General features: G+C 35.1%; 1 protein-coding gene across 1 annotated transcript in view; it reads right to left on the reverse strand.

The window, feature by feature from the left end:
* LOC149743812 (uncharacterized) overlaps positions 1-26,854 on the reverse strand; it is a 119,118-nt gene that overhangs the window by 88,928 nt on the left and 3,336 nt on the right. The window contains exon 3 of the mRNA XM_089906130.1: positions 21,600-21,690. Coding sequence (XP_089762256.1) covers positions 21,600-21,690 — 91 coding nt within the window. The remainder of the gene's footprint in view (positions 1-21,599; positions 21,691-26,854) is intronic.

The raw sequence follows: 26,854 nt of genomic DNA on the forward strand, positions 1-26,854 counted from the left end.
CTAGTCATGTTTAAATAGAACACAGTGGTATGTGAGAAGCTCTTACTCAAACTAAGAGTAATTTACTGTCACAGCAACCAAGACTTTGTCCCCCAACTTCAATTAGGCTATGATGTTTTATCATAATATTTCATTCCTCTCAGATTTCCTATCTTTGGTTATAGGACCAGATGGTTTCACTGGTGAATTCTACCAGATATTATAAGAAGTCATACCATTCCCTCTCAAACTTCTCCAAAACATAGATGAGGAAAGAACACTTTGAAATTCATCTTACAAGGCCATCATTACCTGATACCAAAGCCAGACAAGGATATACAAAAAAATTAAATTACAGGTCAATATATGTGATGAACATAAATGCAAAATTACCCAATAAAATATTAGTAAATCAAATTCAACAGTACATTAAAAGGATCATACACCATGATGAAGTGGGCTTTGCTTCTGGGATGCAAGGATGGGTCAACACTTGCAAATTAATCAATGTGATTCACCACATTACAAAATAAAGGATAAAATCCTGTGATTATCTTAATAGATGCAGAAAAAGCATTTGACAAATTCAACATCTTTTCCTAATAAAAAACTCTTAACAAAGTGGATATAGAAGAAATTTATCTCAACATAATAAAGGCCCTATATAACAAGCCCACCGCTAACATCACAATCAGTGATGAAAAGCCGAAAGCTATTGCTCTAAGATCAGGAACATGACAAGAATGCCTGTTCTCACTATTATTTAACACAGTACTGGCAGTCCTAGTCAGAGCAATTAGTCAAGAAAAAGAAAAAAAAGCATTCAAATCAGAAAATAATAATTTAAATTGTCTCTGCTTGCAGATGATATGATATAATATTTATAATAGACTTCACCAAAAGACTGTTATAACTAATAAACAGTTTCAGTAAAGTTGCAAGATAACAAAATCAATATACAAAGGTCAGTTGTGTTTCTATACACTAATAATACCTATCAGAAAGAGAAATTAAGAAAACGATCTCATTTACAATTGCATTAAAAAGAATAAAATACTTGGTAATAAGTTTGTTCAAGGAGGTGAAGGATTTGTACACTCAAGAATTGTTCCAGATTGAATGTTGAGCATCTTTTCATGTACCTGTTGGCCACTTGGGTGTCTTCTTAGGAAAATGTCTACTTAGTTCTTCTACCCATTTTTTAGTTGGATTATTTTGTATTGAGTTGTATGAGTTCCTTATATATTTTGGACATTAACCCTTTACTCTGTATATGGTTTGCAAAAATTTTCTCCCATTCTGTAGGTAGCCTTTTCATTTTGTTGATTGTTTCTTTAGCTGTGAAGAAGCTTTTTAGTTTGATATAGTCCCACTTGTTGATTTCTGCTTTTGTTGCTTGTGTTTTTGGTGTCAAATCCAAAAAATCATTGCCAAGATCAATGTTAAGGAGCTTTCCCTACATGTTTTCTTCCAGACGTTTTATAGTCAGGTCATATGTTGAAGTGTTTAATCCATTTTGAGTTAATTTTTATGAGGAGTATAAGATAGAGGTACAATTTCATTTTTCTCCATGTGGTTATCCAGTTTTCCAGACACCATTTGTCGAAGAGAGTATTCTTTTCCCAGCAAAATAAGGTATCAAAGAGGTATCAGCACTTCTGTCATTATTGCAACTTTACTCAGAATAACCAAGATATGAAAAAACTGAAGTGTCCATCAATGGATGAATAAATAAGATGTAAAATATATATGTATGTATATATATATTTATATTATATTATAATTAATATTATTATATATATATATAATTCAGCCATAAAAAAAATGAAATTCTGCCATTTACAACAACATGGATGGACCCTGATTTATTATGCTAAATGAGCTAAGTCAGACAGAGGAAGATTAAATGCTGTATGATATTACTTATTTGTGGATTCTAACAAAGATAAACTTGTAAAAACAGAGAGTAGAATAGTGATTACCAGGGGCTGAAGGTTGGGGGATTGGAGAGATGTTATTTAAGGATACAAACTTAAAACTAGTAGATAAATAAATCCTGAAGTTCTAATGTAGAGCATAGTAATTATAGTCACCAATACTGTATTATGAACTTCAAATTTACCAAGAGACTAGATCTTCATTCTTCTCATCACAAAGAAAGAAGTGATAATTATATGACACATTAAAAGTATTAGGTAACACTATGGTGGTAATCATATTGCAATATATAAATGCATCAAATCAACACATTGTACACCTTAAAATTACACAGTGTTATATGTCAATAGTATCTCAATTTAAAAAAGAAAAAAAAGTAATTGGTTGAATAATTTAGTTATCAGAATTGATGTATGTGTAACTTTACCACCTCAACGTGAAGCCCTGATTTCTGTCTAGTCTAAGCTTCAGAATTCAGTTTTACAATTGTAAATTAGAAATGAGGATTCTGAAAAGTCCTACACATAAATCCATGTAGATACATATAGCATGTGCACACACACACACACACACACACATCATACTTTGTATATTTATTTTGAATAGAAAATGGAATAAGCAGGTGAGTAGTTTCAAAGTTGAAGATTTATTCATTTTTGGAAATTTTAAGGTAATTTTAGTCAGTTTGATATAAATATCAATATACTATATGTTGGCTGCCATTGGTCTAAAAATCTACCAGATCTTCCAGCTCCATGCTACTAATAATATCTAGTACTGTTGTGAGCTGAATTGTGTCCCCCCAAAAGATATATTGAAGTCCTGAACCCAGGCACCTGTGAATGTGACCTTATTTGGAAACGGGGTCTCTGCGATTTAACCAACTTAAGGTAAGGTCATATTGGACTGAGGTGGGCCCTAAGTCCAATGACTAGTGTCCTTATAAGGAGAAAGAGACACAGAGAGGTAGACACGCAGGGTAAAGGGCCATATGATGGTGGAGACAGAGGTTGGAGGGATGAAACTTCGAGTCAAGGCATGCCAAGTATTTGCCAATGATCATCAGAAGTTAGGGAGATGCAATGAAGGATTCTTCCCAAGAGTCTCCAGAGGGAGCCTGGCACTGCTGACACATCAATTCCAGACTTCTAGCCACCAGAACTGTGAGAAAATAAATTTCTGTTGCTTTAAGTCATATACTTGTAGTATTTTGCTATAGCAGCGCTAGGATATTAATACACATACTATATACAGTAGTAGATAGTAGATTGGCCAGTGATATTCCAACTGGGTAAACATTTCTTTGACATGTTCTTACACAGATGGGCATTCACCATACCTTAATGACTTGCAATTTATAATTTTGTTTATGTGACAGACCCATGATATTAACTTTGGAACAACAACAACAAACAAAAAGTACTGGGTGAAAGAACAGTATTGTTTCTCCTGAGAGACAATTAGAAACTGGTTTCAGACAGGCTGGAAGTAGAGAATGCAAATTTTCTGTTAAAAATCAGTGGAATAAAAGCATTTTATTTCAATCTCATCTTTTCGACCCCTGTCAAATGCCTAAAAGAACAAAAGAATAGTAGAAAATTCAAGATTTAATATAATAGAAAAAAAACCTTCAATATACAAATAGAATTATACTAGCTAAAAAATGTGAAATATTAACCTAAACAAGAGTGCATGATATTTATTTTCACAAACTTCCTCAGTCTCCAAGATATTTGTACATTTCCAAAAAAGAAATTAAGTATCTTATTCTGCATAATCTCTACAAAATGACAGTTAAGACATCAAGAGTTATAGGAAGGCTCTGGGTACTGTGGAATATATCCTGTTGGGACCCAGATATTTGCGACAGAAAAGCAGATACCTGGCAAATAAAAAACAAATAAATAATAAAAATAAATAAAACCATCTGTACACTTTCTTTCCTAGCCTGAAAGTTACTTCACTGAGAGCTGAATAGAGAGAAGGAAAAGCATTGCCATAGACTAAATGTTAGTGCCCCCATTCATATGTTAAAACTTAATTTACAGTGGGATGTCATTTGAAGGTGGGGCCTTTGGTTGGTGATCAGGTCATAAGGGCAGATCCCTCATGAATGAATGACACCAAACCTGCTGGCACCTGATCTTGAATTTCCCAGCCTCCAGAAGTGTGAGAAATAAGTTTCTGTTGTTTATAAGTCACCCAGTCTACGGTAATTTGTTATAGCAGCCTGAATGGGCTAAGACAGGAATAGAGGAGGCAATCCATGATTTTATAAGTTGAGGGGTGCTCTGGATACTCTAGCTTTCAACATGATGGGCTCTCAATATTACACTTCCCTTTCTGCACTTTCTTCTGTACTTTTGAGGGATAAACATGCAAGCCACATATTTCAGACAACCTAGCTTTCTGGTTTCTGCCAATTGGAGGCACTAGATGGAATTTAGAAGGAAGAAAGAAGAAACAGAATATTACTTTGCTATTTCAGTTTCTTTCAGCACCTAGGGGCTGTGACAGTAGCAGGACCATAATGACAAAAGAAGGCATCTTGCTCATGGTCTTCTTGGCATGGAACCTCCATTCTAGGAGAAGAGCATGCAGGGGTGGAGGCAAAGAAAGGCAGACCAGCTCTACAATATACAAAAATTTATTGAATTAAATGCTCGCGAAATGGGTGAATTTTATAATATTTAACCTATATTTTATAAAGCCGTTTTTTTAAAGGTGATTTTAGGCAGCAGTGAATGTCAGCAACTTTGAGAGTAATTTAGCAGCAATGGTAGAGTTTTTGCTTAATAGCAAAATACATTTCTAACAGTAGCAGACACAGACAGAGAGCTTACCCCTCATACTGTCAGCAGCTCTGGGGCGAAAATGGTCACATGAGCTGTAGCCTAAGGCAGTGACAGTTTCTTGATCTATGAAGAACAACCCTCCTCTTCCCTTAACACCTTTAGCCATTCCATCACTCTAGTCACCCGTGATCAGCTATAAATTTCCCCATCCTTAAATACTGAATGGTTTTCACATCTGCCAAATGTACGCTGAATACCAAAGAAGATTTTTCTGTCACCCAAGCAATTTGTTGAGGAAAAGTTTGGAGTCAACACCTCTGAATCCACGCCCCAGATAGTCCCAGTTACCATAGTTGTCAACATCTCTGGCAAGCAGCAAAAATAATTCAAAGATGGATCATACTTAGAAAGGAAATGATATGTGCTCTATGCACAAAACATTTTTCTTTAAATCAGTAAACGGTCATTTCTGATAAAAAGATGGTTACAGTAAAACAAAGGAATGAAAGAAATGCTTCTCATTATTCTCACAGAATGTATAGATAATACCATCTTTATAAGTAATAAGTGAAATTTGAACAATGAGAAAAAAGTATTCCAAAGAGACTTTATAGGATGCCCAAAGAATATAGAATTGAGTTGCAAAATGTCACAATATGACAAAAAATGAAAAGCCAGTGTAGAGAATAATGCCCGTTATAGGTGGAAAAAGTTAGATGTTTATAAGTAGTTATGAGGGTGACTCCGAGAGAAAGAAAGAGCGGGAGGGAGGGAGGTGGAGCAGGGAGAGAGAAAGGGGAATGTAAACATGATCACAGATGGAACGCTAGACTTTAAAAAGGTATATCTAACATGCATTATTGATATTTTTAAGAAGAACTAAGCAAATGAAAATATAGAAAGAGTCTAAAGTATAATTTTTTCAACATTTTTCTGAAATAAAAACAAGTTGAATGTGTAGACTGAAGGGGCTCATAGATTTCCAAGAAATAATGAAACCTAACATTCATACCTACCATTCCAAATCAAAGCATATTCTGGTAAGGATGTTAAAATTCAGGTACAAAGAAAGAATCCTAGGAGTAGGAGGGGAAAAAATCACGCCCCCTACTAGTGTGAAATATCAAGATGGATTCGACATCTTCACAGTAATATTCATGCAAGGAGACAGTTTGATCAGTATCTAAAATATACTAAGAGGAAGAATATGTGATGCAAGAATTTTATAATCAGCCAGGTAATCCTTTGATTTTAAAGAAAACTTTTGAGTAAAAAGGAAAAGGGTGCACGAAGTTATGCCATTTATGAATAACAAGGTCTGAAACTCCTAGGGGACAAGGTTAGGCAGTGATAAAGAAAGAAAAGGGAGAAAATGGAGCTGAAATCAACTGATTAGGTGATGAGAACTAAAGGATATTTTTTAAATTGACAGAGTAGACACCCATGCCAACCCACCCCCACTCCTGCCCAAATATGTTAAGATTAATTTTTATTTAATGAAAGTGACAGAAGCGTGAGATGGTCACATGATCAGAGCAAAGGTAGCGGGAATATTCAGCCAGCCTCCTTTGGGTTGCAGAGTCTGTTAATTTTGACTCTGTTCCCATGTGAGGACTCTTGTCAATACGCAAAGCTCATTTTTTCTAAGCTCAAAGCTTTTTCAGAATCAAGTCACCTAACACCATTCAGAAAGAACTTTAAGCAGCATCTATGTCCTTCCTGTGAAATATTTATGAGCAACTTGGATTCTGACTTTCCTGTCAAACCCACCAAAGCCTAGTCTACATTCTCTTTTAAGGACATGATGGATGTTGGAAGTGGAAATCCTGTTTATCCCCAGCCCACACCGATCTTTCTATTTTTTTCTATTTCTATAGATGATAGATAGAGAATAGAGATACAGTTAATTTCTCACCGAGCTTATTAAAAAATCTATGTTCTTACAAGATGTTACTTATATTATTTCATTTGATTTCCCCAATACTGTTAATAGTTGGCATCATAATTCCCATTTTACAGCATAGAGATTTCAATTCCATTAGGTTAAATCAATTTGTTCTAAATTACACAGAAATTCAGTTTTGTGTCTGGTATTAGAAGAATCTCTTTGTACTTCCCCACCACCCCTTACTGTAGTTGTAAAATTCACCTATTGGCAATCACATATGATAAATGATCATATGATTCCAGACAATAAATTACAAGTGTTAAACTTAAAAATAATGGCTTGTTAGTTCCCTATCCCCACATCTTTAATGACAGAAATCACAGATCTTGTTCATGAGGATCACAGTTTTTGAAGTAAAATACTGGATTTTTATTTCTATTGCTATGACGGTATTATTATAGTAATACCAAAACAAGAAAAACACAATACACAAAAAGAAAACTACACACCAATTTCCATCATAAAATAAATGTAGAAATCCTTAGCAAAATATTAATAATAGAATTAGCAATATATAAAAATAATTATACACCATTACCAATTGATATTCATTCTCAGCATGTAAAGCCTGTTCAATATTCAAGAATTATCAATGTAATTTACCCAATCCTAAAGAAAAAAAAATTGCATGGTCATATAATTCAATGCAGAAAAAGGGTTTGACAAATTTCACAACCATTCATGTTGTAAAAACAACAAACGAACAAAAAGCTCTCAGAAAAATAGGAAGAGAATAACTTCTTCCACTTGATAAACAGCACCTATGGAAATCAAAAACAAAAAGAAAACCAAAACCAAAAATCCCAAAGTTAACTTATACTTAATGATGAAAGACTGAATTATTTCCCTCCTCAAGATCAGGAACAAGGCAAGGATATTCACTCTCACCGCACTCATTTCACATAGTATGAGGTGTTCTAGCAAGTTCAGTAAGGCAAGAAAAACAATTAAAAGACAGATATGTAGGTAAGAAAGAAATAAAATTGTCTCTATTCGCAGATGATATGATTATATACAAACTGAAGTCTAGGAATACACATATACTCAAAAAATACCCTTTTAGAATTAATAAGTTAAGCAAGGATACAGGATATAAAACAAACATAAAATATTAATTGTAAACCTATTTGCTAGGAATTAACTATGGGCAGTGAGATTTTTATAATCACTCAAAAATGAAATATAGAAATATATCCAAATAATCAAATATTTACAAGACTTGTCATCAAAAACTATAAAATGCTCATGAAAAAAATCAAAAAGGTTCTAAATAAATGGAAGACATTCAGTGTTTATAGATTGGAAGCTTCAGCTTGGTAACTGTTAGTTTTGCAAGGGCCATCATAACAAAATATCAAAGGCTGGGTAGCATAAATAAAATAAATATATTTTCTCACAATCCTGGAGGCTTATTAAAGTCCATGATCAAGATGTCAGCAGGGTTTTATTTTGCCTAAGGCTTCTCTTCTTTTCTCCTAAATGGCCATCTCTTCTCTGTACCTTCAGAGTCTTCCTCTATGTGTGTCTGTCCTAATTGCAAATCAGGTTGGATTAGAGCCCATCTTAATTACCTCATTTTAATTTAAATACCTCTTTAAAGACCATATCCCAAATATAGTCACATTATCATATTGTTAAGTCTGGGGGGTTAAGACTTCTACACATAAATTTTGGGGAGAGTCAATTTAGCTCATAACAGTAAGGATTTCAATTATGCCAAAATTGATATATAACTTTAAAACTATTCTCATCAAAACATCAGCAAGAATTTTTGTATAGACCAGATTATTTAAAAATATATATGGAAAAGAACAAAGGAACTAGAAGAACAAAAAGAATTTGGAAAATGAAGAATATAGTAGAAGAAGCCAGTCTACCCAATTTTAAGCCTTATTTTTTATCTTTATCTTTTTTAAATTACTGCTTTATTTATTTATTTTGGAGTATCGTCACTTTACAATATTTTGTTAGTTTCTACTGTACAGCAAAGTGAATCAGCTATACGTATACATATATCCTCTCTTTTTTGGATTTCCTTCCCATTTAGGTCACCACAGAGCACTGAGTAGACTTCCCTGTGCTATACAGTAGGTTCTCATTAGTTATCCATTTTATATGTAGTATCAATAGTGTATATATGTCAATCCCAATCTCCCAATTCATCCTTATACTATATTTAGTAATCAAGACTGTGTGGTGTGAGTGGAGGAATAGACACATAGGCCAATAGAAGAGAACAGAAAATTCAGAAATAAACTCACAAATATGCCCAAATGAGTTTTGACAAAAGTGAAAGGAACAATTCAATGGAGAAAAGATAGCCTTTTAAACCAATGGTACTAGAGTAATCTGATAGGTTAAAAAAAACTGGGCCTTGACTTGTCACACATCTTACATAAAAATTAGTATTCTGGTTGTGATATTGTACTATAATCTAAGATGTCGCCATTGAGAGAAACTGGGAAATGAGTACATGAGACCCCTCTGCATTATTTCTTATTACTGCTAATGAATCTACAATTACTTCAAAATGAAACTTTTTTAAAAATTTAAATAAAACATTTAAATCCTAAATAAGATCAATAGTCTGAATGTTGATTCATAGTAAAGCCTTTGTCAGTTTGGTGCTTGTGCCATCAACAGCAAGGCAGACTGCTATGATCAGGTGAAAAAAAGAGATTACTGTGTGTAGCCTCTCATCCTATAATACCCCACTTGAGTTCAGACCTAAATAGAAGAGAGTCCTATTTACCAATCAGCTGGGGGAACACATACTGTCTATATATATGTAAATATTTCATTTTTAGGAGATTAAAGAAATTCCTAAGCTATAAAATCAAAACTATAGTGCTTAGGACTCAGAATGTTATTTGCTAACTTCAGAGTTTATGAAGATCTTTCATTATGAGCTTAAGGGAAGAAAAGAAACTAATATGTAAATTAAGCAAAAGAAAGTTATGATAAAAGAAAAACAAAGAGAAAACCCAACAGAGAAGGTAATAAAATTCCAGTGGAGATCATTACAGGTACTTTTTAGAAATAAAGGTAGTAGAACATAATGATAAGCATGATTTAGAACTGAAAAATGTTGAGAATAAAAGCAGTACATGCAATTTTTAAATGGCCAATATAACCTCCAAAAATGACAGAAACTGAGGATGGAAATTATTTTCCAAATATAATTTTAAATGATTTTTTACCAACTGAGGAAATCCTTTCAGCCTAACATTCTCCCTCAAGGGGCATTTGGATTTGAACTCCTAAAGATGGGAAGATAATTGGTATTTTATTGCTCAATTGCAACCATAATGATGAAAATATTGTTTATTTACTTTCAATTTTGAGTCAATCTTCAGGCCACGGAAAGAAGATGCTATGTTTAAGGATGGAATGAAAATCCAAGAGCTATGATAAAAATGTAACTTACACAAAGCAGATTGTGAAGAATATTGGGTAGAGAAACAAGGGCATTAAAATTGTCATATAAAGTATGAAAACTGAATTAAAGGACTATAGAAAAATGATTGAGTTTAATTACATTGTTTATACTAAAGATAATTGACAGAAAAACCAAAACAATAACATAATTGACTAAAACAGTTGGAGAAGAGGACCTGAGTGAGTTAAATATTTATATTTGATATTGGGGGAATAATAAATGTTATCTGATATTAATAAATTCAGAAAATATATATTGTTTGAGAAGGGAAATAACCAAAATATAAACAATTGTGAAGAACTTGTCTGGAGAGTAGACTTAGAAGTGAAGAAGTGATCTGACTCTGTTGATATTTAATATAAAACATTCTTTAACATGTGATTTTTTTTAATGAGCATATATTACTTGATAAAACCAAATACTTTAAAACTACAACCTACTTACTTATAAGTGATAGTGATTTATATGATACGAAGGTGCTTATTGTTGAATTGATATGAAAAAATTTAGAATAGAAGCAATTACCAAACTAGAATCATGCATGTAAACATTTTTTCTAGCATTTTTTATGTGTTAAAATGTGTTATTTTTCTTTGCTTTATACTGTTGAATTTGAAATATCACCCACCCAAGGCTCTTCGTTTCTCCCTAGTTACTTGGCTAGCGGCTGCTTCTATTTGCAAGGACATATCATGTGAATTACAAGGAAGTAAAATAATTGGCCTTCAACTAGACTAAATTTTCACCAAGTGGATTATTGTGCCCTGATAATGCCCACAGTCTAAATGACAACACTCAAAACTCAAATGTGTTCTTAATTATAATTTCCAAGTTAGGAAAATTGTGTTTTGTATAAAATATTATTTCATTAAATTAGCCACAATAAAAAATAAGAATCACCTTTCACTGGGAATATACAAGAGTAAGTTTCAAATAATTTTATCATGGAAAGTATTATAATAATCATTTCTAATATTTACAGTTAAGAATCTTAAAATCCTTCTGGCTTTACTTTCAAGAAAAGTCATCAGCAACATTTAAAAATGTATGCTTATGAAATAAATCATCCAATTACTCTATTTCTATGTTTAAATTCCCCAGTTCTTCTGGCAATAGAATATAAGTCACTGAAGCTTTGTTTCCAGTGGAAAGTGGCTGGTACCTCCAATCCTACCCCAGAAACCCACATTTATATAATCTGCAATAATTATCCAGGTATTTTTAGATCACTTCCATGGCTTTAATATTTACTTGTCATGTTACTTATTTTCACAGCTAGGCATCACATCACCCGTCTTTACAAATCAATTTATTACAAATTAAAGGATATAATCCTTCTTCTCTGACTAGTTTTCTACAATTTCTTTTTCCCAGCAACAAATATAATTAAAAATAATAATTGATCATTTGTTTTAACTTGTCAGTAGAACTTACCATTTCCTGGTAAGGACATCTTTGTTAAAATTGGATGATTTTTAAATGTGTCAAAATGATCAAGATAATAAAGGCCTTGAAATATTTGCCTTTTTGAATTTAGAAATGTAAGCTATGACAGAATACAATTTCTTTCTGTAAAACACATACAAAAATGAATAGCACGTTTCAAATAGTTAACTGTTATTTCACAAGGATCATAAAAATTAAATAATTAGATGAGGAACTCTGTTCCATTATTCAACAGGACAATTAGTTCTATCAACATTTACAAGTTTTAAATATAGATTTATAATGCAAATATATTTATAATGTATTTTTATTTTTTTAGTGTATTTTTAAAATCTTCAATTAAAATCAGTAATCAAAAGAATTTAACATTAATGATAATAAAGCATTTATTATAATGTTTCTTTTATTCTTCAGTTATACTATTTCAATACTTTAAATACATGTTCAATTTTATTACCATATTTATGAATTAAAAATCTTAGTTTTGCTTAATGTCCTCCACTAGCAAGAAAACAAAAATTGAATGATACATTTCCATTTACTTATAACTTGAATTCTTTATAAATAATTTTATTTATCAAATATAAATAACTATGATTATAAATATAAGGTTTCAAAAAATGAGAAAAGCGAAGATACAGTTCATGAATTTGTGCTAATGACAGTTAATTATGCTTAAAATTTACTGTCAATTTGAACAAAAAACTATCACAAAAACAAAGTAGGACATTATATAATGATAAAAGGTCAAATCACCAGGAAGATATAACAATTACAAATATATATTCATGCAACATCAGAGCACCTAAATATATAAAACAAACACTGGCAGAATTGACTAGAAAAATAGACAGAAGTGCAATAATAGTAGACGATTTCAACGTCTCACTTTTAAGAATGGAGAGACAGTTACCTTATAGGGAACAATTTTTATGAGTTTTTCTTCTCTCCTTCCCTTATTTATTTTTGCAAATATAAAAAAAAAGCACAAACTGTGAAATAATAAAGAAAAGAAACAGAGATGAAAGAGAGAGAAAGGAGTGGAAGGAAGGATGGAAAGAAGGAAGGAAGGAAGGGAGGGTATCTTACACAAAAGGTGACATACTATACACAGTTTTCTGCAACTTCCTTTTATCACTTAACAATTTATACTCCAAAATATACAATATATAATCCATTTAATCCATTTTGTAGAGATCTTCCCAACTGCTTTGCGCAAGTACATAGTAATCCACTGTGTAGATATATTGCAGTTTATATAACTGTTGGATTTTGGTGTTAGAATTTTGGATTTTGAGGGTGATTTCAATTTTGTTACTAGTACCAATAATGTTACATTGAAGAACATTTGATACATGTCATTTTTTGGATCTTTGGAACAGATTCCTGGAAGAGGGATTGATAGATCAAAGGCCAAATACAGCTATGATTTTGTTAGATATTGATAAAATCTTCTCCATGGATGTTGTCCCATTTTACATTTTGAAAAACAAGATATTAGACTGCTTTTTCCTCCTTAGCCTCACCAACAGAGTGTTATCAAACTTTTCATATATTTCAAATCTTACAGGTGACTAATGGTTTTGGTTTTAATTAGCATTTTTCTCATTATAAAGATTATAATATGAAATATATTTTCTAACAAACATTGTTCCATTGAAAATATGAAACCTACATTTCGATCTGAGTAGCCCAGGGAAGTATCCTGGGTTAATGACATAAGTGGCTATTTAGTTGTAATTAATTAGGTTAATCTGAAACCATCCGTTTTACTCAGGACTGCAGTTTAAAGAGATAGGAGAAAGAAAGGCAGAACAGAAGAAAGGGAAGGAAAGATGGAAGGAAGGAAGGAAGGAAGGGAGAGAGGGAGGAAAGGAGGGAGGGAGGGAGGGAGGGAGGGGTGAATTAAGCTAGGTCTGAATTAAGACAAAAAATATATGAATAAATGGGAAAGAACTGCTTAAATCAATGTAATTACCCTTGTTTGCTTGAAATCTGTGTTATAGTTTGAAGTCTGTGCCATACCTACCTTGTTAAAAAAACACTAAATTTACCTATCTTGCTCATATTCATGTTTCTCATAAACTCTGACCAGAAATTACAAATTTTAAAGTTTTACCGCATTTCAACAGTAAACTACGTGCATAACCTCAGAAATGGATTGATGTCTCTTGTTAATACATATTTTGTTCATCATATGCTGGGTAGGAGCTACATATTAGTATATACGCTCAAATTTTTATTGCATTTAACACACCAGAAGGGACATTATACAACTAATAAGAAGTGAAGTCCATATTAAGTTATTTGATCAAATATGTTTCATGAAAACTGCCTAAGAACATCAAAACAATTAGTCAAACCCAAAATTCAATCTGAGTTAGCATTCATATTCAAAGATTTGAATTCAGAAGTAAGTTCAGAGACCAAATATTATATTTTGATTTGTTCTGGAGTGGCCATCTGCCCATATGAAAAAGCTACTGCAACCGTCTGGCAGGCAGTTTAAAGAACCAAAATAACTACTCTGTGCAGGTCAGGTTCACAGGCATCTGGGTGTTGACTTGGAAAGCACAAAAAGTAATAATCACAGCACGTGGTACTTTACCGAGTAGCCAGCCAAAAGTGTCTGTCTAAATAGTCAAAAAATTTAGCTGTCATAAGAATCCTTTGAGGAAACTTTATAAATACCTATCAAATTTCAAGTATCAGTGGCCAACATTTTTAAAAACACCATAAAGATCTAATAAAATGTTATAGAAAAGTTATAATAATCCTGAGGTACCCATAATTTATATCCTGGCACATTTAAAAATGTTCCTTTTGTTTAAAAATGGGCTTCAAAGATATCAATAGTTTTATTTGTATATTTTATAAATATTTGTGTGCTAGTCAATAGTCTGATTTTTAATTGTTTAAAGCAAATCCAATGCCACAAAGAGCTACTTTAGTCATGACTTGCAGGAGTTCAAGGGGAATATCCTCTATCTTCACCCCTCTGCCCCTCCCCTACCTTCAAGTCTTCTCCTCACAGGTCTCTGCCTGGGAACTGTGGACTTTTGCTGCTCCTTTTCTTGGAAGAGTGGCTGCTGAAAGGAGTTAAATATGGCTCTTGGATAAGTAAGTCTGGGTTGGAGGGCCATGAAGAAGGGTCAGCAAGAGGACAATCTCCCTTGGCGTCCGGAACTTGTAGAATAGCCTGCAATAGAGTGGACCACCAGCTGAGCTCCTTGAAGTGAGAGCTACAGGCTGGCAGGGAGAAGGGTGACCCCAGTGTCAACCAAGAAAAGTTAGATATGCACACTGATGCACACTAAAGGTTGACGACAACTGAGAACATCTGTCTCAGACTCTCCTGGAGGCATTCACCAAAAATTGAGTTACAGGACCTTACACCTGACCAGCTGGAGAAGGGGTCTAGTAATTGCCCTGGTTATCATGCTTGTCATGATTTTTCAGCACATAAATGTTTGAGAATCACTGCCATTTTGAATGTGTGTTTCACTTGTCTGTTTTTCCAGTGGACTTTACCTCCTTGCAAGGAAGGTTTGTGAAGATTTGTTGCTGTTGTTTGCATTATTAGTTTTATTATGCTAATTCTAGAATCTCTGGTGCATAGTGCAATCTCAGGCAGGAAGTAATGGCTCATTAAAACAGGTATCCCAAAAGTCTTAGTAGAACTTCAAGATTAATTCCTTCAGGAAGAGGTAAAATTGTCATTAGATGCAGATGATATGATTCTATATATAGAGAACCCTAAAGACTCTACATGAAAACTACTACAACTGATAAACGAATTCAGCAAGGTAGCAGAATACAAGATTAACATACAGAAATTGGTGGCATTTCTTTATGGCAACAATGAAATATCGGAAAGGGAACGTAAAAAAACAATGCCTTTTAAAATCACAACCCCCAAAATAAATACTTAGGAATAAACCTCACCAAGAAGGCAAAAGACTTATACGCTGAGAACTGTAAGACATTAATAAAGGAAAGTGAAGATGATTCAAAGAAATGGAAAGACATCTCATGTTCTTGGGTTGGAGGAACTAATATTGTTAAAATGCTCATACTACCCAAAGCAATCTACAGATTTAACGCGATCCCTATCAAATTACCCATGACATTTTTCACACAATTAGAACAAATAATCCTAAAATTCATACAGAACCATAAAAGACCCAGAATTGCCAAAGCAATCCTGAAGAAAAAGAACAACGTTGGAGGCATAGCCACCCCAGACTCAGACAGTACTCCAAAGTCACAGTAATCAAAACAGCGTGGTATTGGCACAAAAACAGACATATGGATCAATGGAACAGAATACAGAGCCCAGAAATAAACCCACACACCTCACTTAATCTTTGACAATTAATCTTTGACAAAGGAGGCAAGAATATATAATGGGAAAGAGACAGTCTCTTCCGCAAGTGGTGTTGGTAAAGTTGGACAGCCTTATATAAACCAGTGAAGTTAGAACACATCCTTTCACAAATGAACCTATCTACACACGAAAATAAACTCAAAATGTCTTAAAGACTTAAACATAAGACATGACACCATAAAACTTCTAGAAGAGAACACAGGCAAAATATTCTCTGACATAAATCATACCGATGTTTTCTTAGGTCAGTCTCCCAAGACAATAGAAATAAAAATGAAAATAAACAAAGGGGACAGAATCAAACTTACAAGCTTTTGCACAGCAAAGGAAACCATAAACAAAATGAAAAGACTACCTACAGAATGGGAGAAAATATTTGCAAATGATGCGACCAGCAAGGGCTTAATTTCCAAAATACACAAACAGCTCATACAACTTGATGACAACAGAAGCAAACAACCCAATCAAAAAAATAGGCAGAAGACTTAAAGAGACATTTCTCCAAAGAAGAAATACAGATGGCCAATAGGCACATGAAAAGATGCTCAACACTGCCAATTATTAAAGAAATGCAAATCAAAACTACCATGAGGTACCACCTCACACCAGTCAGAATGGCCATCATTAAAAAGTCTACAAATAACATATGCTGGAGAGGGTGTGGAGAAAAGGGAACCCTCCTACAACACTGTTGGTGGGAATGTAAGTTGGTGCAGCCACTGTGGAAAACAGTATGGAGGTTCCTCAGAAAACTAAAAATAGACCTACCACATGATCCAGCAATCCCACTCCTGGGCGTATATCCAGACCAAACTATAATTCAAAAAGACACATTCACCCTGATCTTCACAGCAGCAATATTCACAATAGCCAAGACATGGAAACAACCTAAATGTCCATCAACAGATGAATGGATAAAGACGATGTGGTACATATATACAATGAAATACTACCCAGCCATAAAAAAAAGAATGAAATAACGCCATTTGCAGCAGCAACATGGATGCAACTAGAGATTATCATACTAAGCAAAGTAAGTCAGAAAGAGAAAGACAAATGCCATGATACCACTTATATGTGGAATCTAAAATATGACACAAATGAACCTATCTATGAAACAGAAACAGAATCAGAGACATAGAGAATAGACTGGTGGCTGCCAAGGGGGAAGCAGGTGGGAGAGGGATGAACTGGGAGTTTGGGATTAGCAGACGCAAACTGGTATATATAGATTGGCTAAACAACAAGGTCCTACTATATAGCACAGGGAACTATATTCAATATCCTGTGATAAACCATAATGGAAAAGAATATGAAAAAGAATGTATATACATATGTATAACAGAGTCACTTTGCTGGACAGCAGTAATTAACACAATGCTGTAAACCAAGTATACTTCAATAAAAAATAAGTTAATTAAATTTTTAAAAAGATTAATTCCTTCAGAAGAACAAGTACTACACATTCACAAAAAAAGCACCCTTTGAAAGGTTAAATTTTTGAATTTCTTTGCCACTTCCTTAGTTTTGATCATCTTGGACAATATACTTTTAATATTGACTTTTAAAAATAATTGTGTTTCAGTGTTTGCTATCCTTAGAGAGACAGAAACAGATAAGTACAACTAAATACTTATTTTTCAAAAGTCTCAAAAGTATAAGGGAAATGAAAGTAATTATATCTTCAAATGATTTTGGGGTATGTTTCTAATTCCATACTTCTGATGCGATTAAAGATTAAAACTGTATTAAGACATTTGAGACATGCCGCATTGGTATTAAATGAATTTAATTTTGCGTAAAGTGGTAGAAATATTTTCTTCAGCAAACATACCTGCAGATATAAAATCACAACCATAAATCTACAAAAAAGCAAGCTATTGAATGAAATCTGATTGGTTATTTCCCTGCAGTATGGATCTGCTAATCATTTAATTTACTACTTGCTAACAGAAGCCAAAATTTAAATATACATATATATATGTGTGTGTATATATATATATCTTCAATTTTAAATCATTCATATATATGAACAAGTATACATACACATATATAACAATTGTTCATATATATATATATATATATATATATATAAACAATTTAAAGTAAAGAAAGTACATCTGGTGGCCTATTTTTTCCCCCCGATTTCTAAAGAACACCATATTCTATTCTAGGCAGTGGAATGTCAATCCACCTTAAGGGCTGTTCAATGAGCATATCTGAGAAAGCACTGGTTTAGCCAATGATGTACTTATTGAGGGAGGCCCTAGTGCCACTGTCAAGAGCTTATCCACAGGAGAGATAAGAAGGTACTTGTTTGGTTTGTGAAAAGAAGTAGTGAGGAATGGCAGGTAGCTGCAGGCTGATGACACGTGATGTCCATATATATGTAGAACCAACACGCCCATAACTGCACCCATTTTCCATACCCAAATCCAAAGCCTTTATATCATTAATCCCAGGCAAAAATGGTAAGATTCATGTGTGTTACTATCCCACGGCTTCAAGATGCCTATAAACTCATATGAGTATGTCTTAGTTATATCAGTGGAGGACAAACCAGGCTTCTATCACCAAGCCCCATTCCATAACAGGCAAACCAGTCCAAGACTTCTCTGAGTGCTGCAGGAGAGTCTATGGAAGGGGCGCTCACTCCACTGTGATGCCTAAAATGCCTTTGCACAGAGCAAACATTCAATACATGCTGAGTGAATGAATGAACTGGTGTCATAAAACAGGCTTATTTCAGGGAAATTCCATTCAACAGGCTGGCATTCCTTCCTACCCATCTTAACTGTTAAGCTTGCCATCAGACAAAAATTTAATTATAAAACGTTAGAGCTGAGGAAATTTTAGAAACTATCTACTCTCCAGAGGTATACAACTTTAATTTAGTGGTAAAAATCACCAGGAGTGATTTAGGAGTCTATCAGACCTGAGTCCAAATTCCACATCTACCATATTTTGGTGAGCAAATAACTACTTCTGAGGCTCTGTTCCATGTATGCATTATGGGATATCATAATAATACATACATTAATTGTATGACTATCAGGGGATGAAATGACACAATCCATTTGCCATGGTCGGCTAAGTAATTTGCACCAAGTAAGCACTCAAGACATTAGCCAATATTAATAGCGGAGAGATGAAAACAAAACTCTGGGACTGATGCCTACCCTAGGGGCCCCAGTGGTCATAATGACTTTCTTCCATTCAGCCTGCTCTCTTCTCACTAAGACTAAGGAAGAGAAGATGAACAAATTAGGAATAACAATTGGAAAATGGTTTTATACTCCCTGAATGAATGGAATTATAATAAAATGATTCATGAGTTCTGCAGAAATATGATGAGGCTTTAGATCTTTATGTTAGTTCTCTACAAAACCAATTTATGGCCCTAAGATGTACCTTCCCACCCAGCCCCATCCTTACCAGGATCAAATATCATTGTAAATGGAAAAGTCAACAACACATAATCAACAAGCTAAGTTACAAGCCAGTGAAGTCTCGGAGGTTTGATAGAGAAAATTCAGATTTATCATTATATGTAAAAATAAGATGATATGAAGAACTCAATCTAAAAAGTATTACCTGGAGATCTAAAATCTCTACAATAGTGCTATAAAAAGTAAAGAGCTAGAAATCTATTTAGATGGTTTTCCTTATAAGAAAGCACTTTCTGTATAACTTTTAATGTACTATTGATGAGAACAATTCAACAAAATTCAAATAAATACCTGCAGATGTCCTACAAGAAGAAGAGAACAGAGTTAGATGTGACAGGGGATAACTGGACTTCAGGATGAGTAAGACCCTATACTTGACCTCAATAAATTAACATGAAATACAGTGGATGAGTCACGTACAGAATGTCAGAATTCTAAAAGGCCAAGCTAAGTACCAAAAGGAACATGTGGGGACTCTTAAGAAGGAAATAAAATATTGGTTAGTTGATTACGAAAAGGCAGAAGGGAGTAGGTTCCCTTTGGCTGCTCTTTGAAGAGATCACTTCCTTTCCCCCCTAGTCCTGAGGCTAGGGTGGCATGGGCAATAGAGGAATGTGGGGACTGAGAATCATTTCTACTCTCACCAGAGTGGCTGGAAGCAGATTTTCTTACCAGGATGTAGTAGTATGCTAATATTTAAGGGTTCTTGAGGTCAGAGAGAAGGGTTTGAATACTCCGGCTCCATCTCTTGCTGTGGGTCAAGTTTCTTACCTTTCCAACACCTCAGCGTCTTTACCTGAAAACTGGGGATGATGATAATGTCTCCCACCTGAGTGGAGTGTGAGAACTACATGATATAGTGCATACGCAGGGCTAAATTTGGTGCCTGGCAAACAGAAAGTGCTCAGTACGGCAGGCGAGTGTAGTGACAATAAAGGCAAAGATGACGGGGGTAGTGCCGGTGTTGCTTCTGCCCCCAGAACAGGCTCTGACTGGGAGAGAGTTAAAGCACCTTTGGGTTCATGGGGGTTTATATATAAGCAACGGTTGATCAATGTGAGCTGGTTGTCCAAATGATTATGTGCAATCTAAGAAAAAAATGGGCCTCGGATCTGCTCAGCTACTTAATAATATTAGCAGCGGTAGTAGTCAAAGAAGCTAAATTTTATTAAGTGTTTATATGCCAAACAACGTGCTGAACGTTTTAAAAGGATTTACTCACTTATTACAACGAGGCTATACACTAGGTTCTGATAATGTTATTCGTCTCTTTCAGATGTTGACTGAGCCTCAGACGGGTTACAAAAGCACCTAAGATCCCGTTGTCAGTACATGACGGAAATGAGTTCAAATCCAGCCTGTCTGACTTGTTCTTAATCACTAAGGTATGAAATTAAGCATGTTGCCCTTTGCCTGATTCTCCTTCTGAGGCCTGAATATTTCACTTAGCTCTCTGAGTGCAGAAGAGAGAAAATTCTCTCTCCTTGACCCAACTTGGCATCAATATCCAACTCCCCTTCTCAAAATGGGTTGCTTCAACGAGCAGCAATGAATGCCGGGGTCATGGACCAGTCACCTTGATGACTAAGAGTCAGACACTAGGGAAAGAAAATGCTCTGTGACAAACCTACCCTTGTACAGAAACAAGACAGAAATGGGGGAACAGGGCAGAAGATAATGGAATAAGGCATAGGAAAAATAGCACCTGGCATCGTGATAGTAATAATAATAATAGTAGTAGTAGTAATAGTAATAATAATAGACTTTACTATGCTCTAGGCATTGTATTAAGTGCTTGGTGTAAGTGACTTCATTTTAACATTGAAAACAAGTCTATGGGGATGAAATATTATTAACATCATTTTATAGGCAGGAGTATTGAGGTTCAGGTAATCAGGTAAATTGCCCAAGCTCATATGGTTAGCAAGTGGAAAGCAGAGATTGGAACCAGCACCTACACTCCTAACCATTATGCTATAACCATTATGCTGAAGACATAAGAATTCCAATGGTCTTTCCCCATAACCCACTCCTGCACTCCAGACTTAAATACTCCAAGATCAAGAGAGAGCAAGCTTGGAGCTGCCACTCTTCAGTGAGTGTCAATCATTTCAAAACAGTGTATTTGCTAACAAGATGCAGTTCTTGTGATAATCTTCTCAACCAGGTATCAAGAAACAGGAAGCAAAGATTCAAGTAACAGTATGTTCCTACTTACGAGGAAGGTGGGACAGCATAGTTGACACTGGGCTTAACTGTTCTGGAAAACGTGGTCCCAGTAGGCATACACGCTGGTACATTTTCCCCACCTACCAAATACAAAAGAATTATTTCATTTCCATGTTGCTCTTCAAAGTTCCACCTCATTCGTGCCTGTCATTCATCCTCTGGCCTCTTCCTGTCTCCATTTCTGTACAGAAAGGTGCTGAGTCTCTGCTCTCGGATATAAAAAGGGTGTGTTAGGAGAGGGAGCCATGGTACCTCAATGTCTTTTTTTTTTTTCATCTTAATTCTATTATGCCAACTCCACTGAACTTAATTAGAGTGAATACAGAATTACACAATTACCCTCTGTTCTATTCTTCAGATGTTATATTTTGATAAAATTTACGACATGCTGCTCTCCCCTTGAACACCAGATGAACACTAGAAATGGATGTGTGTTGACATAAAATCTGTTATAATTACAATTCAAGTATAGCTTACATAATGATAGTGTTAACATAAAATTATAGATGTGTAGAGACAACGTGGTCATGCATTTTTTAGTATAAGCACATGCTTAGACCAATATCTGTTAGCGGAATGAAGATGGAAGAGAATTTTGGTTAAGCCACAAAGGCTGTTTAAGGACTTGCAGATAGCTAAGGGGAACTCAAAGACCAGTAAGATAGTATTTCCCCTGCATTCAATTGCAAATTCAATTGCAAAGTGAAGGGAAGATGTGTAATTTCCCCTATGGAAATTACAAGACAAGTACATTTTTTCCCTTGAATACCTGGGTGAATGCTTAAATTCTAATGTATATCAGTGATGCAAATTTTCAACTGAGTTTGATAAATCATAAAATAATAATTATACATATATGTATATAAAACTGCATGGAACTAGACAGTTCAGAATTACTTCTAATTAAAGAGGTACCCTATGGCAACTAACTTAAACCTTACAAAATATGGTTCCAAGTACCCTATCAGAGTGAAAAGTAGGAGACGGAAAGGTTTCTTGTAAATGTTTGTAGTCATGGTGTCTTAACTAAAACTACTGTGTCACAAATACTATTAAAATAATTGTGACATTTTATTCACTTTTACTGCAAACAACAAAACAAACTATAGGTATTTTTTCATTTCAGGTAATTATTTTAGCTAACAGTTATTCAATGTTTTGAGAAGACAGAGTGCTAATTGCATGACTTCATTTTATCTTTAAAATAGCGCTTCCATGTCATTATTCTTAATATCTCCATTGTATTAAAGTGTATCTCTAGTTCACACCTTTCTTCAGAACTGCAGACTTGTGTATCCAACTGTGTACTCAGCATCTCTACTTGGACGTCACGAAAACATCTCAAATCTTATACCTCCAAAACTGGTCTTTAATCCCCCAAACATGCTCTACCCCAAACTTTTTCCATCTTGGGTGACAGTAACCACACCTTTCCAGTTTCCCAGGCCCTAAATCTCGAATTCACCCTTGACTCCCTCTTCCTTTCCATTCTTGCATTCAATCTACCACGAAATGCTGTCACAACCTTCCCAATGTGCCACTTCTGAGAATTACCAGCCGCTAGCAGCCTGGTGCAGGCCACCAGCATAGACCTCGAGGATCCTGTAGTTGCCTCCCGAGATTCTCCCTGACTCCACTCTCTCCCCACATCCTCAAGGCCACAGATAGAGTTATGCTTTTCAAACAAGAGACAGTTCATGCCACACCTCGGCTAAAATCCTGCCCCTGGCTGCCTACATTTAGAGTAAAAGACACAATGCATGTGATGGCCTCCCAGGACTTACCCAATCCAACCCATCACATATCCGACCTCCAGCCCTCCTGCTGTCTCTTCCTCCCCACTGACTAAGTCAGCCAGGGTGGCCTCCTTGATATTCCTCCAAGCTGCCCGGCATATTTCTGCCTTAGAGTTTGGGGACTGGTTATTCTTGCTCCCAGGGAGTGGTCTCCCCATCATACATTCTGACAACTCCCTCACTTCAAGTCTTTGCTCAAATGTCAACTTATAAAATCCACCCTGACTACCCTATTTAAAACCGGAACCTACCTGTACACTCCTCCAGCACTCCCAACCCAAGCCTCTTCAGTGAGCTTCACATCCTTTTCCTTACCCCGTAGCGCCCGTCAACTTGTGACAAAGCACAGAATTTATTTATAACATCCGTTTCCACACGAGAGTGTAAGGAGGGAGAAAGCATGCAAGAAGGAGCACGCAGGCAAAGGCTCTTGTCTGATTTATTCATTGATACGTCCAAGCATAGAGAACAGGAAGATGCTTGATAAATAGTCCTGAAAAAGATACAGATGAGGAAACTAGTAGTGAAGCTCAGAAAGTTTAAGTAACTTCCTCAAGGTTCTAGAGCTAGAAGAGGGTCACAGTAGAATTCACACCTGGGGATGTCTAACTTCAAATCTCTTAGCCTCTCTGCTATCTTTTTTTTTTTCTTCTTTGCGGTACGCGGGCCTCTCACTGTTGCAGCCTCTCCCGTTGCGGAGCACAGGCTCCGGACGCGCAGGCTCAGCAGCCATGGCTCACAGGCCCAGCCGCTCCGCAGCATGTGGGATCTTCCCGGATCGGGTCACAAACTCTCAACCACTGCGCCACCAGGGAAGCCCCTCTCTGCTATCTTAAGTCCATGCAATTCAGGATTTGTTTTAATCAGTGCCATGGAAATTCTCACTCCACTGAATAGGATCACTAAAGTGTTCTCTGTCTAGATTTATATATATATTTTCCATTTAAACAAAGGAAACAGAAGAGGGGAATTCATCATGGGTTATTGCGGTAGTTTTACAGCAATTTTAGCAATAATGACATTTAAGTAATAGTGATATTTAACGATAGCATAATAATAATAAAATAATAGCTCTTAAATGTATTGAAGACGAATCGCATGCTAAACTCGGTGCTAAAATATATCCATGTATATTTTGTGCAAAATCCTTATGAATATTCTATCAGATGAGCTTTATGTGTAACTCCACCAGGCATACTTCTCTTATTCCACTTTCAAAGATAAGGAAATTGATGAGAAGTGTGGTAACCGTTTGATCAAGATGAGACTGGTAATAAGTTGTGAGTATGAATTTAAATTCAGGTCTAACTCCAGAATTTGATTCTCAATCCATACATGAAAATTCTGATAATTCCTTTGATAAGGGTATGTTCTCTCCTGGAAAACATCCCCCATTATGTCTGCCTGCGCTCATACCTTCAGAACACAGTCAACTTTGAAACATGATAAAAATGTTTAAATAGTGTGCTTTAATAAATGGAAATATCTTCATCTAAACAATAACACAAAAAGGCAGGCTGAGCCCTCTGAAGTGGCTTCGCTGCTATCTTCCATCCAGAACAAGAGAAGGAATCAACAGCTGCAGAGTAAAGAAAGCATGAAACCCAGAGATGGAGGATTCTGTAAATGACCAATTACAAGACTATTAAGCCACACTTCCACAGCAAGAGGCAAAATATTCCATTAAACTGAAAATTTTTCTACCGCTAACTCCAAGGCCCACACAAACATTAATGTTGCATTTATTAGGATGTATTTCCCGTGCTCTATCAACTTGACTTTCAGCAACTGTATTAATACAGTCCTTTCGCTTTGCACATATATCTGAATGATGGATTCCATTACTGGAGTTTTGTAGAAAGAGTGGAGTGAATGAAGTAAAGTTTGGGAAGAGCCATCATAATCCATAATGATGGGCACTGAATCAGGACAAGAAGAAACCTCTCTTCTCATTTATTTGAATGAAAATTCTACTATATATTTATTGCCTCTGTACAGGGCCATCTGTTGAATAGTGGAAAACAAGCATCTTTCATTTGGAGGTAGGATTTGTGTGCTCAAGTTTCTATGGGCCTGCAGAATTAATCTTGTTTTAGAAATGAAATAAAATGTAATTTCTTACTGTAAGTAGATGTGGTTAAGCAACTGGCAACTTTGATGTCTTTAAATCACTGCAGTTTCAGGGTAGGCAAATCTATAATTATTTCAAGCACTTCTTTATTGGTGCAACAATTGAGCAGTGTACATAGTGGTCAACAACCTGGGCATTGTCAGACGACTCTAAGTTTGAATCTAGACTTTGCCACTCACCAGCTATGTGACTTTCAGCTATGAGAATCACATTCTTCAGCTTTGCAGTGTGGATTATTATATGCCCTTTGCAGAACTACTGTAAGAACTAAATGCATATGGGCACAGTGGCTCATAGTAAGGGCTCAAATTAGTACTGTGGTCACTACTAGTAGTATTGAAAAGAAATTAGAACTTCTATTCTCATAAAGTGGGATATGTGTCCCTTTATCATTGTAATTTCGTATCATTTTACTTTTGACCTTATAATTTAATAGCTTGATCCAAGAAACATTTAGCAGTAAATATAATTGAAAGAAGATTACCTGTCAAACATGAAATACTGTAGCATCAAGTGTGCTGGCACAATACTCTTCTCAGATAATTAACCTGTAAAAATATGTTATTGTCTTCTTTTTAATTAAGCACATTGAACATATATATTTACTGTGCCAATTGGCAAAAGGTCCATTAATTAATCAGTCTAACTATGTGTTGCATAAACGTCTTCTAAACATAATCGTATATGTATTTTATTTGTTGGGAAAATGTGTTTGAGATTGTTCTTTTCTGCCTATTTAAAGTAAAAGAGGGTGAGAAGTAAAGTTAGGCTTAATGTACTTTGTACTCCATTATGCCATGAAAATGCTTCTGTGTCCTGGAGACAACAACAAAAGATTTGCTTTAATGACAAGAATCAAGTATGTTCTAAAGCTTCCAGGTAGGAGGCGTATAGGTTGCAGTTTATATCACAAGTCTTTGCTCTCTCTCTCAACTGCGTCTAGATGGGAAAGATGTGGTCACAAATGCTTCAAGGTGATATAGTAAATGTTGGAAAAGAGGGGGGTAGGAGGCAGAGTTTTGAATATCTCAAACCTGAGCTAGAAGGATTTTATTTAAAGAAAATAGCGGATATTATTTTTCACTTAAGGAATGCCACTCAGCAAACCTGACATTAATGTAGGAAATTAGCTCTTTTAGCTATGATGCTTTCAAATGCACATTACTGAAAACAAATTCAAAATAGTCAAAGGAAATTTAAAAACAAAAACCAAACAACAACAACCACCTCAACAAACAAGTACTAGAAATTCAGGGATGCAGCCATATTCAGATACAGTTGGATCTGCAAGTTCCAGAGTATCAGCAGGGTTCCAGC

This window comes from Delphinapterus leucas, unplaced genomic scaffold, assembly GCF_059928025.1.
Source record: "Delphinapterus leucas isolate spDelLeu-1000000601 "Yukka" unplaced genomic scaffold, BTC_Dleu_Yukka2 spDelLeu_asBTCV2_sq69, whole genome shotgun sequence".
NCBI classification, from domain to species: domain Eukaryota; kingdom Metazoa; phylum Chordata; class Mammalia; order Artiodactyla; family Monodontidae; genus Delphinapterus; species Delphinapterus leucas.